Source organism: Silurus aristotelis (genome assembly GCF_946808225.1).
Source record: "Silurus aristotelis genome assembly, chromosome: 22".
Lineage (NCBI taxonomy): Eukaryota > Metazoa > Chordata > Actinopteri > Siluriformes > Siluridae > Silurus > Silurus aristotelis.
This window is the reverse complement of record NC_139595.1, coordinates 18,059,755-18,073,028: the sequence shown is the minus strand read 5'-3', so window position 1 is coordinate 18,073,028 and position 13,274 is coordinate 18,059,755. Positions and strand designations below refer to the sequence as shown.

The 13,274-nt window shown below is 40.2% G+C and overlaps 1 protein-coding gene across 2 annotated transcripts; it reads right to left on the bottom strand.

The window, feature by feature from the left end:
- Positions 1–4,339: 4,339 nt before the first annotated feature.
- afg3l2 (AFG3-like AAA ATPase 2) lies at positions 4,340–13,165 on the bottom strand. Of its 2 annotated transcripts, none has more exons than XM_083524943.1 (17): positions 12,952–13,165; positions 11,476–11,566; positions 11,226–11,285; positions 10,938–11,080; positions 10,250–10,399; positions 10,053–10,127; positions 9,289–9,413; positions 8,677–8,950; positions 8,427–8,564; positions 7,722–7,875; positions 7,503–7,610; positions 7,098–7,223; positions 6,875–6,985; positions 6,598–6,713; positions 6,201–6,401; positions 5,421–5,615; positions 4,340–5,313 (listed from the first exon to the last, which is right to left on the bottom strand). In XM_083524943.1, exons 1-17 carry the CDS (start codon positions 13,042–13,044, stop codon positions 5,071–5,073), a joined length of 2,403 nt encoding a protein of 800 aa, XP_083381069.1. In that variant the 5' UTR covers positions 13,045–13,165; the 3' UTR covers positions 4,340–5,070. The 2 variants fall into 2 exon arrangements, with proteins under 2 accessions (XP_083381069.1, XP_083381070.1); XM_083524944.1 differs by having other exon boundaries at positions 9,289–9,410.
- Between the last annotated feature and the right edge of the window lie 109 nt (positions 13,166–13,274).

Below are 13,274 nucleotides of genomic sequence, written 5' to 3'. Positions count from 1 at the left end.
ATGATCATCAGGATTGAATTTTAGATGTATTTGGCTAACACCTACTTTTTCCACGTCTTTGTGCTCTCTGGAATGTTCCTCTCTCTCTCTCTCTCTCTCTCTCTCTCTCTCTCTCTCTCTCTCTCTCTCTGCTCTCTCACTAGCTTTTGTTCCTATTTTCTAGCAGATCACAGACACCATTATACACTGATCAGCATAACATTATGAGCAGCTGCCTAATATTGTGTTGGTCCCCTTTTGCTGCTAAAACAGTCGTGACCCATTGAGCATCAACAGCATGAACTTCTTCAGCAGTTTGAGCTACAGGAGCTCGTCTGTTGGATCGAACCCCACGGACCAGCCTTCGGTCTCCACGTGCATCAGTGAGCCTCGGCTGCCCACGACCCTGTCGCCAGTTCACCACTGTTCCTTCCTTAGAGCAATTTTGATAGATACTGACCATTGACCAGGAACCCACACAAAACTTTGAGGACAAAATGTTCACTTGCTGTCTAATATATAACACCCACTAACAGGTGCCATGATGAAGAGATAATCAGTGTTGTTCACTTCACCGTTTATAATGTAATAATGTCATAATGTTACGCCTGATCGGTGTATAATGTGGAATAACAGGAATAGGTTCTAGCAATGACATCTTGTAATCCTGATGTGTCACAAACTTTCCTCTACTGCTACATATTCTAACTTTAATGTAGAGAAGTTAATCTGTCAGTGATGTGGGCCGAGTTCACGGGCACCCCAGCCCCCCCTTCCCCCTCTCCAACCTCCAGCATCATTACATCTATTCTGGGCATCATAAGCAACCGAGCACAGTTCCATATAACTTCAAAAAAAAAAAATTATTCTTAGCACAGCCACATGTTTGCTTGGGCAGTGTGTATGACTGAGTGTGTCGACGTGCGCATGTGTGTGTGGTGAGCATGCTATTTCTGAAAACTGCCCATAAGGTGCCATCACACATCCCACTGACTGCGGTAGCTCCTCTCTGAAGCTGACACACTCTCACTACGATACGTGTGTGCTTGTGTGTGTGTGTGTGTGTGTGTGTGTGTGTGTGTGTGTGTGTGTGTGTGAGTAATAATGTCCTTGTCATTTATAAACTTCACGTTTTACAGATATGTAACCGATAGGAAACTTTCACCCTGCTTTCATTTCAATAAGAAATAAATCCGACAATATTTCCTATTATTACATTTAGGTATTAATTAAATCTAGTCATAGTTGTGGAATGTTTAATGAGCAAACTTGGGTCATTATGGAAAGTGGTAGCTCAGTGGTTAAGGCTCTTTCTAAACAGAAGGTTGGGGGTTCAACCTCCCACTGTTGGATCCATGAAGAAAGGCTCTGAACCCTTTCAGCTCCAGGGGTCTCTGCTGTTTGATTCACGATTACAAGCACAACCAAAGCTGCTCCTTTTATAGACATTAAATCACCATCTGACCAATCAGAATTGAGAATTGACAAGACCTATTAATTGATTGAGTGTTTCTACTGGGTCGGATTTTGCTAGAGCTGGATCAAGCATTGGAGGAAGACCTGGGGGAAGACCCAGGACCCGCTGAAGAGATTATATTTCCTAGTAAAAAATATTTCCTGGAAAAAGTCTATTGCTCCTGCAAGAAGAGATTCAACTAGTGGCCAAGGATGGAGTGTTTCCTGGCTGAAGAAATCTTTTCATCGAAAGAATAATGAGTGTATGTACAATAAGTACACTATATGGACTTCTCACCTCACCTACATCGGTACCTGACTTTACTAACACCCTTGTGGCTGATGTCCACAAACACACTCCAAAATTTAGTGAAACATCTTCCCAGAAGAGTGGAGGAAATTATAAGAGCAAATTTGGACTGAATGTGGAATGCGATGCTCAAAAAGCACGTATAATACTTATGACCAGGTGTCCGCAAACTTTTGGCAACATTGTGCATATTGATATTCACCTCAATGTTCTGGATGAAAAAAAAGCATCTTTGTGCAACTATGAAACTTTCTTTAGATTAGCACGAGTCACTGTGAGGTAAAAAGGCTACAAAAGCAGGACAGGTGGGTTTCTTTGTGGTTGTATTTCTGGTCACACGTGGCATCGTAATTCAAATATTCAGATTAAGCAACACTTTGGAAGACATTCTGGATAGAACACCAGCCTGTGGGAGGTTTTTTCAGGAGGTAGGATGAAGTTAAAGAACCTGAAATAAACCCACATGGAAAACATGCGAAACATCTAACCCGAGCCCAGGATCGAACCAGGGAAACCACGCAACAATACTGCGCCAACATGGCGCCATATCAAGGTGCCCGGCTCCCATAATGGCTGCTTATAGCTTTTATAGAAAAAATAAATAAATAATCAGACTTTGAAAGTTGTTCGGAGAAACCGGTCACATGGTTTTGCATATTTACATAGACAGTTCCTGTGTCAGGGCGTGTTTTACTCACGTTATGATGAGACGTGATTGGTGTGTGGTTGTGTGTGTGTGTATGTTTGACGATGATGATGATGATGTAAAAAGCAGTAACGAGGTGGCGAGGTGTGAGTTTTGGCAGGATAGTCCTCACCCACTGCTAATGTGCTCTGAGTCAGAGCCTGGGAGAAATACAGGTAGGCGGGATCCCTCCATCTCTCTCTCTCTCTCTCTCTCTCTCCTCACTCCAACGCACTCTCTCGCTCACCCTCTCTACCTGTTTCTTCACACATGCTGCTCAGAGGCTCCTTGATCGCAACGTCTGACTCATCCTCAAGTCACGTTTGCGTCCTTCCACCTCGGCCCTGCCTCTGCATCTCCCGTGGGAGCGACATCCTCATCTGCGCTCGCAACTTCTCCGTCATCGACTCCGACATGAGTAACAGCTTCAGAAAAACTCGTCTTATCGACTCGAACACGTGTCGCGTGCGTTCGTCTCAGTCTCATGTCTAATGACTCATTTAGCTTCGTTGGAAGAAAATAAATAAATAAACAAAAACACAACACACAAACTGAACACACAGACGATGACTAAGAGTTCGAGATCGAACTTAGCTAATCGCTAAGTCACAGAAAATCTGCGTGCGATGACGATGGCGTCAGCCGGTGGGGAAACACTCCCTCTCGGTGCTCTCAGAGTCAGAGGCGGGAGTGAGGGAACCCTCTCCGTGCCTGCCGTGACTAAACGTGGACATCCTCCTCCATTCAGCCTAGCTGAATCACGCGCCGCATGTTAGCTATTTCTGATTGCCGCGTGTTTTCATGACAAAGCTCGACACGTGCACTCGAACCCATCGTGCTGTCAGTTCAGCCGTTTCCTTTTTTTCCTCTCCTCAAGCGGCGTTAGGCAGGAGTGGTACTGCCGAAGCTTTGTGCATGCAAAATGGGGAATGTTTCAAAACTTTAAGCACAGAAAAGTCCTGAGGTTCTCCTGCTACTTGGAGAGGCACCCAAACCCTGTCTATTCAGAGTTACTGCAGTTTCTGTATTAATCCAGTTGATATCAATTCATTTAATTTTTTTATTTCATAATTTAGAGCATCTTGCAGAAGTCCTATTCCAGAGCAACTTACAACTGAGCGGTCGAGGTTTAAGGGCCTTGCTCAAGGACCCAACAGCGGTAGTTTGGTGGTGCTGAGATTTGAACACATGACCTTCTGATCAAAGGGCCAAGATCCAGTGCCTTAACCAATTAGCTACAACCTCTCAAAGTAAAAAAATGGACCTGAGGGAAAATGGCAGCACAGTGCCAAAGGATCCAATTTACTGATCAGCAGGTTGTGGGTTTAAGCCCCGGTATCACCAAGCTGTGTACCTTAACCCTCAGTGCTGCAGGGGGGCTGTATCATGGCTGAACCTGCGCTCTGACCCCAGCTTCCAAACATCACTGGGATATTTGAAGGAAGTAATTCTTCCACCTTATAAAATACTGCTGTATAAATAAAGAATATTATTAGTTCAAACAGGTTATATCCATACACACGGAAATAACCAAATATATACTAATCAGCATTCTTAAATATCAAAAATCTTTTCGTAACCACATATTCATCCACATTTATCGGCACATTTTTGTTCCGAAGAATTTCACGCCATAGCTTTTAATCGGTTTATAGTTTTTTTCAGTGTCATGCAAACATGCACTTACATATAATGTCTTATTGAATATACACATCTGTGCCTTACCAGCTTATTAATCCAATATTCATCTACATCTGTGCTTTCCCAGTACTGAGAAAAAAAAAAAGATGTTTAATTCAGTCAATAATCATAAAAAAAGGAATAATTTATAGATTATATATTTAAATGATCACAAAAGAAAAAGACTGCAAACAAGAAAACTCAATCCAGCCACAAATCAGGAGTCTGTGGTCTTTCATCAGACTTTATTCATTTGTATAATAATATAAATTATACAACTTTTCAGTCTCAATTTGCAAATTCATTCAAGCAAACAATTAATGAACATGTTATAATATTTCTAAGAGGAACATAAGTTCATTTTCTCAGTTCAGGGAAACTTTTTGGATGTAATTACACATAGATGTAATACATTTACATGAAATTGAACAACATTATCGTATTTATTTAAATAATTATCCAAAACAAAAACAAAACAAACTGCAGAAAATGCAGTAACCAAGTGCTTGACAAAAGTGTTAGGATGATATGATGCTGTTTTAAGTGCCGAGTATCTGTTGAGCACGTCGAGTGGAATCAGTGATGCGTTCCTAATGATCTGGTTTGAGAAGCAAGCACCAGCGATGCGTGATCTTCACAGAAGCAACAATGACCAAGGATATTTCAATGAAATTTAACTTGGGGTTTTTTTCCCCCTTCTTTCCTTTATACACTTTTACATTTGGAAAATTCATCACATCACTTCTGCTCATCTGAGTCAAAAACATGGATCTTCTGCAGTGTGCTTCAAAAACCCACCTGCCCTTAATTGACCAACAGCTTTCCATTAAAAAAAATCTATGCAGCACCCCAAGCTGTGATTCTGCGTATAGATCAGGAAGGTCACATGACCAGCCCCGACCCGATCCCGAACCTCGTCAAATTTCCCTCTTTCTCCTGCAAACGTCGCCCTCTCGTGGATTTAGAACGGCATGCCACCCGAGATCTGACGTGCCACCTGCTCCTCAGTGCTCTCTTCTTTCTCGCTCCCTCGTTCCCTATTCCAGTCTTTGAGTCCCTCCGGGAGCGACGTGTCCTCGTCCAGTCCTCCTGTTCCCTCCACGAATTCCTCGTATGTCGATTTCTCTGCGAATGGCCGCCGGCCCAGAAGTTCCACCATGTCGTTCTTATCCAGAACCTCCCTCTCTAGTAGGCGCAGCGCCACCTGGTGGTTAACACATTTATTATCTAACAGAAGCAATGTCGCGATGACCAAATGCTTCCACTGCTCACATGCACGTCCTTTTTAAGAAATAAGAAACCTACTCGTACCTTCTCTACATCGGCCTTCTTCTCAGTCAGCAGCTTTTTGGTGCGCTCATAGGCGCTGTTTATAAGATCCCGCACCTCCGAATCAATCAGTTGGGCCGTCGCCTCGCTGTACGGCTTCTCCAGAACCAGATCTCCCTGGCGAGGCAGGTCGAACGACACCTGACCCACTTTGTCATTCATCCCAAACTGCACTATCTGTAGATGGAAGCCCACATTACACACAACAAACTTGTCAGATCGGATCGGAATTGGATTCTTGAGGCTGTAAATTGAGACTGTCTATGAACAGAAGATTTGTAGCTAAAACAAATCTGACATAATGGTTTGACAGATGATGACAACTGGTTTAACCATTTTGCATTCAATGACTAACGCAATGAACTAATGCTGAAATGTTTTGGCAAAAACATGGAAAAAGAGAAAAAGCTGAACACGCTTGTTGCCATATATGCGCAACTTAGCAGACATGATTGAAACAAGCGACAGGAATTCGTTAGCAATGATCGTGGCAGGTCGAAACGCTGCTTTAAATATTTACAGTTCTAGCTCTTTAAATGGAGAATACAGACTACTGCCACCTGATGGTGTGAGAGAGTTATGTGCATGATCGGTTGATGCCAATACATATTTTAAAAATGGCAAAAATTGTCCCAATTAATCGGCCGACCGATCAATCGGTTGACCTCTAGTGTATATTTGCCGCAACAAACAAACGTTAAATGACAAGAGAAAAAGAGAAGAAATGCTTTTCCATTAATTTAGTCCTAAAATTGAGCCCACCTGTGCATACGCGCTCTGCGTCACCTTCTTCAGGTCGTCCTGCGCTCCAGTGGTGATACGACTGAAGAAGATCTCCTCGGCGATGCGGCCACCGAGGGTCATGCACATCCGGTCTAGCAGCTGCTCCTTGGTGTAAAGGTACTGCTCTTTTGGGAGGTACTGAGCATAACCCAGACCTTTTCCACGTGGGATGATGGACACCTGAGAAAAAACGCAATATCACCATTCAAATTTGCTGTGTTTACGGGATATGCGCTAGTCATAGGCTAATAAAAAAAAAAAAAAGATTATTTTGCATGAATTTGCATAAAGGAACACAATTGGCTGTCATGTTTTGTGACATAAAAATCTGAATCAGAATTTAAATACAGTGAGTGAGCAGAGCGTTTGTTGGTACCTTTAACAAAGGGTCTGCATGCTCCAGGTACCACCCAGCTACGGCATGTCCTGCCTCATGGTACGCTACGGTCTTTTTCTCTTCAGGCTGTAAAACCTGTGTCTTTTTCTCTAAGCCTACACACACACACACACACACACACACACACACGTAGCATCTGAAAACTCAGTATAAGGGACAACTATTTTATTGTTGTTGTTTTATTGTTAAGTGTTCTATTACATTACATGACTATAAAATGGAGTTGTATCTTGTGTCTGGTTGCATTTACACTCACCTCCGATCACACGCTCAATAGCCTGCTCAAAATGTTTCTGCATGATCGCCTCCGAGAGATGCCGAGCCGCAATCAAAGCAGCCTCGTTACACACGTTAGCGATATCAGCGCCTACCGAGAACAACACAATACAAATATCTTACATAGTCAGTCTCATATAATTTCACTGAATTGTTCTTATTTTAAAAGCCTTTTTTTTGTTTTTCCACATGTATACTCTTACCTGAAAAGCCAGGTGTAAGAGCAGCCATCTTCCTAGCAAGATTCTCCTTGTCCAATTCTGTGTTCAGCTTCAGGGGTCTCAGATGAACCTTAAATATCGACGCTCTGCCTTTGATATCTGGATGACCTGAGCACAGTGGAGAAACACAGAATGGCTAGTAGGGCTGGCCGATAAAGCAAAAATATCATATCACGATATCTTGAAAGCATTTTTTTAATACACAATGTGTTTCGCATGACAAATAAAAAGATAGACAAGAGTTCTTCCAGTAATAGGACCATAAATAAGTATATTTGCTTCTTATGAATAAAAATATACAATAATCTTATTTCTAATTGTTTTTTTTTTTTTACAAAAAAAAATTCGATTGTAAATAGAAAATAAAAATAAAATTGCGCTGTATACCGATGTATATCTGCCTGTCGAAGCGTCCGGGTCTCAGCAGTGCTGGGTCCAGGATGTCCGGTCTGTTTGTACCAGCCAGAACTACTACGTTAGTGGCGGTGTTAAACCCTATAGCGAAGAAAAAAAAAAATAATAATTAAATCATTTTATAAGACAGCATGGTGCTTAAACGAACTTTGTTAACAACCAGGAATGCTAATAATATAATGTTACTCTTACCGTCCATTTCTACCAGCAGCTGGTTGAGCGTATTCTCTTGCTCACTCTGCCCTCCGAAACTGCCCCTGCCTCTTTTCCTCCCGACTGCGTCGATTTCATCTATGAACAGGATGCAAGGGGCGTTCTTGCGAGCCAAAACAAAAAGGTCTCGAACCTGAAATAAAAAAAATTTTAAATTTTTTTAAAAAAAGATACAGGGGTGTTCAGTATAATTAAAGCTATAGCTATAGCTGGAACTGTTGGCAAAAGTTCAAACCGATAGTTTTTCCGGGTTCTTTAAGCAGTACGAGAGCAGCCTCTAGAGGTGAATCACTTCCGCCGTGTTCTGTTTATTTGTGTTACCTTTTTTTTTTTCCAGTTTGAATGCATGGCTTTTATTTACCTCGATATTTATTTACATAATATCATTCACATAATTTTTTATTTTCATGATTCAGTACTGTTTTATTTTTTTATTTTTTTTATCAGGGTAATTAATCGGTTATTGGCAAGTACGATCCAACCTATCTATCAGTAAAATCGGTCAACCTCATGCATATGCCTTATGATGTCCATCTTATTGGTACACTATGTTATTGTCACATTTATATGTAGGTAGCACCACAATTTCTTGTAAAGTTACTCTGGCAAACAAGGTAAACAGATTTACTATATATACACATAATGATATTAACAGTGTTTTCCTCTCAGTGTGAGATCACTTACCCTAGCTGGACCAACGCCTACAAACATCTCTAAGAATTCAGAGCCATTAACGGTGATAAAAGGGACGTTCGCTTCGCCTGCAGTTGCCTTCGCTAACAGGGTTTTTCCAGTACCGGGAGGTCCGGTCAGAATGGCGCCCTGAAAAAAACGGACATTTTATTAGAGGTGACACACACACAGACACACATCTTATATATAGAAAAATAAATAAATAAATTTAAAAAGCTTCATGCTAATGTCATTCTGCTACCTTAGGGATCTTGGCCCCAAGGTCCTGGTATTGCTTTGGGTTCTTTAGGAAGTTGACAAACTCCATGATCTCCAGCTTGGCCTCCTCGCACCCGGCCACATCCTTGAATTTCACGTCGATCTCGTCGCGGAGCACTTTGGCCGTGGTCTCACTGACGCTGAACAAACCTCCCATTCCCCTGCCGGGCCGTCCGGCGCCCGCGGGGCCTCGCCTCAGCATGAACAGCAGGAAGCCGATGATGAGTACGGTGGGAAGCATGCTGAGGAGGAAAGAGCTGGAGGCAAAAAGAGGCTCTGGTTAATTACAATCGTAAATTGGTCCAAAATTCTTTAATCTGATTGTACGGAATATATTAATTCACTTTATATATAAAAGGAACTCAGGCATCAGTTGCCATGACAGTACATGACAGTGTGCGACTAAACACATAACGCATAACATGTATTATAGATATATTTAAAATGATTATTTCAGATGTTAAATATGATCTTAAAAATCTTTAGGGAAGTTGCATATTTGATTCTGGAAAAGTACAGAATTTGGAAATGAAAAATGTGTAGAAACAGTGAGATATTATTAACAAAAATGACATTGGTGCAGTATTAAAGTTACCCATCACTCTCCGTGGAGTAAACCACAGGCAGTCTGTGCTCACTCTCGATGCCCAGCTCCACCTGAGCCGTCTCCAGACTCCGCTCAAACGTGTCCACGCTGCCGATGTTAAACCACACGTACTTCTTACAAAAAAACAATACAGAAAGAAAAACACCTTTTTTATTATTTGACTGTTTATGAGCCACTCAGATGAAATTACTTCAGCTTTATGATCTTAAATGCAAGTTGACCCTGTGCACAAAGTCAGCTCCATGAAGATCTGCTTTACATGAGTTGGAGTGGAAGATCTCCTGCTATAGAGCTCCAACTCCTTCAAACATCTTTGGGAAGAATGTAAAAGATGACTGCATCCCAGACCTCCTCACCTTCTCACCTCCATCAGTACCTGACTTTACTAACACCCTTGTGGTTAAATGAGGACAAACCTCTACAAGCACCTCCCAAAATCTAGTAAAACGTCTCCCCAGGAGAGGAAGGAGGTTATTATAACAGGAAATTAAGACTAAATGTGGAATGCGATGTTCTAAAAGCAGATCAATCTTATTATCAGGTTTCCACTAATTTGTGTTTGTGTTTATTATATATGTAATATATATATATAAATATACACACAGATCTTTTTTTTTTTTTAAAAAAAAGGAAAAATCCAGAAAAAGTATTTCGCTTATACTTATAATTGCTATAATATACAGCAATAACATGTTACATTGTAAATATTTTACCTTTTTCAAAAAAAAAAATAAAATAAAATAAAAACTCACCCCATCGGTTTCTGCTTTTCCTGAAGAAAATATAACTTTCACAAAGCGCTTGTTCACGACCTCCAACCTGTCGACCTGCAAGAGCAAAAACGACACGACTGCATCAATCACCTACTATAGCTATAAACCGATCAGACAGAAAGACTGCAGTAAAAAAAAAAAACAACAACAACAACAACAAAAAAATTTAAACTCACGACGCCTTTCGCCAGGTATCCATTAACAAAGTCCTTCCAGGTGACTTCTTTCCCTGTGTCCCGGAAGAAGAAATAAGCGACCGCGGCCCAAAACGCCGCCGACACCATCAAGTACGTGCGGAAGTCCTTGTCGTCCCATGGGATGTCCCCCTGCGGCAGAGCCCAACAATGATGAACAGTGAACACAGAGGAAGGTCTAGACTAGATCCGGATGAGATTCGTGGTGGGATGGATTCATAAATTCAAGCGTAATGAGGAAATCTTCTAAGATGAGACTAAATGCTAACTACTACCATGCTGGATTCTTGAATCTGATTAGTCAGAAAAATGTTGACTGCTCAGAAGGTTCTACAGCAGCAACTCTGACATTAGTTTTCCATTATAAAATAATCACAGGCTCTAAATAACACACATAATAATGAACGTAAAAACAAGTTGATTTGAACATTTATGGAAGGAGTCTCCAGTGTTAGACATAAAGCTTGACCCTTTCTAAAATCTTTAAGAAAGAGGAGTTTTACATTTTCTTAGAAAGTCAAAAAAAATCTCTGAAAAGTTGGTTTAACAGAACGGACACGTTTCTTACTGCTAAATTATCATCCATAACTTTTCACTAGATCTACAAGGTTCCTAATAAAAACATTTGAAAGTGATCCACAACAATAATTCCTCACAAAGATCCTCACACCTTTTGGAAACGGTTAAACCAGTTGTTCTCATCCTTTTTTCCTCCCTTTTTGCCTCCACCAGCTCCTCCTCCTCCTCCTCCTCCTCCTCCACCACCACTGTCAGACTTCCCAGCATTCTTTTGTGCATTATTCTGTTTGGACTCTGGATTTAATACAAGATACAAAATATGTGACTAAACTGTACCTAAATTTTTACACCTACACAAAATCTATATAGTAATTGTTTTGTTGCATTTTTGTATTTAAATATATTTATAAAAAATAACAAGAAGAAAAGGACACGTCACCCTGAGCCTCGGCGTTGGATGATTTGGACTCGCCGTTCTTCTGGAAATATTTTTCAAACCCTTACAAAAAAGATTTTATGAGAAAAAAAAAAGATCAGACTCTGGCATATCAGCAACTTTTACATTTATTTATTCAGTAGCTAACCCCCCCCCCCCAAAAAAAAAAAAAAAAAAAAAAAAAAAAAAAACAAACAAAAACAATAATCACACCTGCTTTTTTTTATTTTTTATTGTAATGCATGTAACTCACCTTTAGGGGGCTTCGAGCAGAACCTTCTGTACGTATCGAACACCTGAGAAAGCAACACTCGTCTCTGCACAGCCTCAGTCTGAGTAGATACCTGAGCAAAAAAAAAAAACAACAACAACAACAACACAAACATCAGGCTTTCTTTATCACTCTTTCAGTCCCCAACACAACTCATTTATACGTGAGGCCACGCCCACAATACTCCATAAAAAAGGTCATGTGCACAGAGAGCTGGGAGCACGAAATGAACACTCAGGGTAAAACAGAGGAAAGGTTGAAGTTATTTTGACTCTGTTTTCAGATGATAAATGTGTTTACTGTAACAATTCATAATAAAAACGATTTACAAAAAATATTTGTTAGTATTCAGATCAAAAACATTCTGCAGTTGACAAATGTTTCTTTAGATTAATTTATACCAGACATAATTTGAATATTTAAATGAATTGCAAAAGACAATCATGCATTTTCATTATTTACAGGAGACATAAAAAAAAAGTAAAAAAATAATTTACTCTTATTTGCAAAATGTTTCCTGATTTTGATTGCGTTTGTTGATATTGTTTATAGATGAAAGTGGTGTAAAAAATAAACTGGGCATGTAGAGGAAGAGAATCTCTCATTACTCTTTAAAATTTTACAGATAATAATTTCCAAGCAAACGGGGAAAAATGATTAATTATTAAAAAAAAAATTTCCCCTATAAACAGTAACATCCAATACAGGTCACATGTTTCGTGATCATACAACAACAACAACAACAACAACAACAACAATAATTATAATAATAATAATAATAATAATAATAATAATAATAACGCCTTTATACGTGGGTTATAAAGTTCCGAATGGTGTGTTTATATACAAATAATAAGCAGAATAAATAAATTATATAGATATGGATTATAGAAAAATGGATAAACTGTGTAATACACTTCACACCCGTATTTTCATTAAGCCCGCCTCCTGTGCACTCATTAGCTAATCCTCCGACACTAACGGAGACGAGCAAGCAAACCGACCAATCGGCAAACAGGATGGGCTTTCCAAGTGACTAATCCGTGCCCAGGAGGAAGTCAATGTCAGAATATGGGTATGACAAAAAATCTGAAATCAGTACTGCTAGCTGGGAGGAGGTCAGTTTCAACTAGCAACATGCTAACACGCCTTTACCCAAAGCAGCAATGTCATATAAAAATAGCGTTTTATTTGTCGTATCTAAGCAGCTATTTTCGTACGTAAATGATTAAATAAAACTGTTAGCTATTTAATATAAATGCTAATGGAAGTGTAAAGTGTATCAAATGAAGCTAATATCTGCGAGTGCAGATCTAAAACCAAAACCACTCGTGTTCCCTATACCAATACTCTACATTGGTTATGAATGGAATTACAATATAGCCGACCTATCTAGGGCACTAGGTATTGACCAGAGAGCCGTTTGAGACTTGCCCCATGTCACTGGTTGTACATTACCCATCGCGCCGCCTTCGGTGGTCTAAAATTAGACAGAAATACGCTGTAAAGGTTCCTGCAGCCTCTGGACAGGTGGAGGTATCTGTGTGCCATGTCAGTACTCAGTGCACAGAGCTAAATCCACACAAACGGATTTTAGATACAGTGAACAACATCCATTCTACGACACGTTCCATTTACTTCCGGTGCATCTTTAAGTTCAACACTAGGGGGCGCGCTCTGGGTTCATTCGACATCATGCTACCTTCAACGGCGCCCTTAATTGTTCCATTTTCTTCTTACAAAATCTAAAGTAATCTTTAAAACGTTTTTCTTGCAAAAGC

What these genes read in the sequence shown, in the direction of transcription:
- afg3l2 (XM_083524943.1), bottom strand. Translation starts at nt 13,044, where the DNA reads ATGGCACACAGATACCTCCACCTGTCCAGAGGCTGCAGGAACCTTTAC. An exon ending in CACCGAAGGCGGCGCGATGG is followed by an intron (nt 11,567 to 12,951) that starts GTAATGTACAAC and finishes TTTTTTGCTCAG; the next exon opens with GTATCTACTCAGACTGAGGC. An exon ending in CGCAGAGCGCGTATGCACAG is followed by an intron (nt 5,616 to 6,200) that starts GTGGGCTCAATT and finishes TTCCATCTACAG; the next exon opens with ATAGTGCAGTTTGGGATGAA.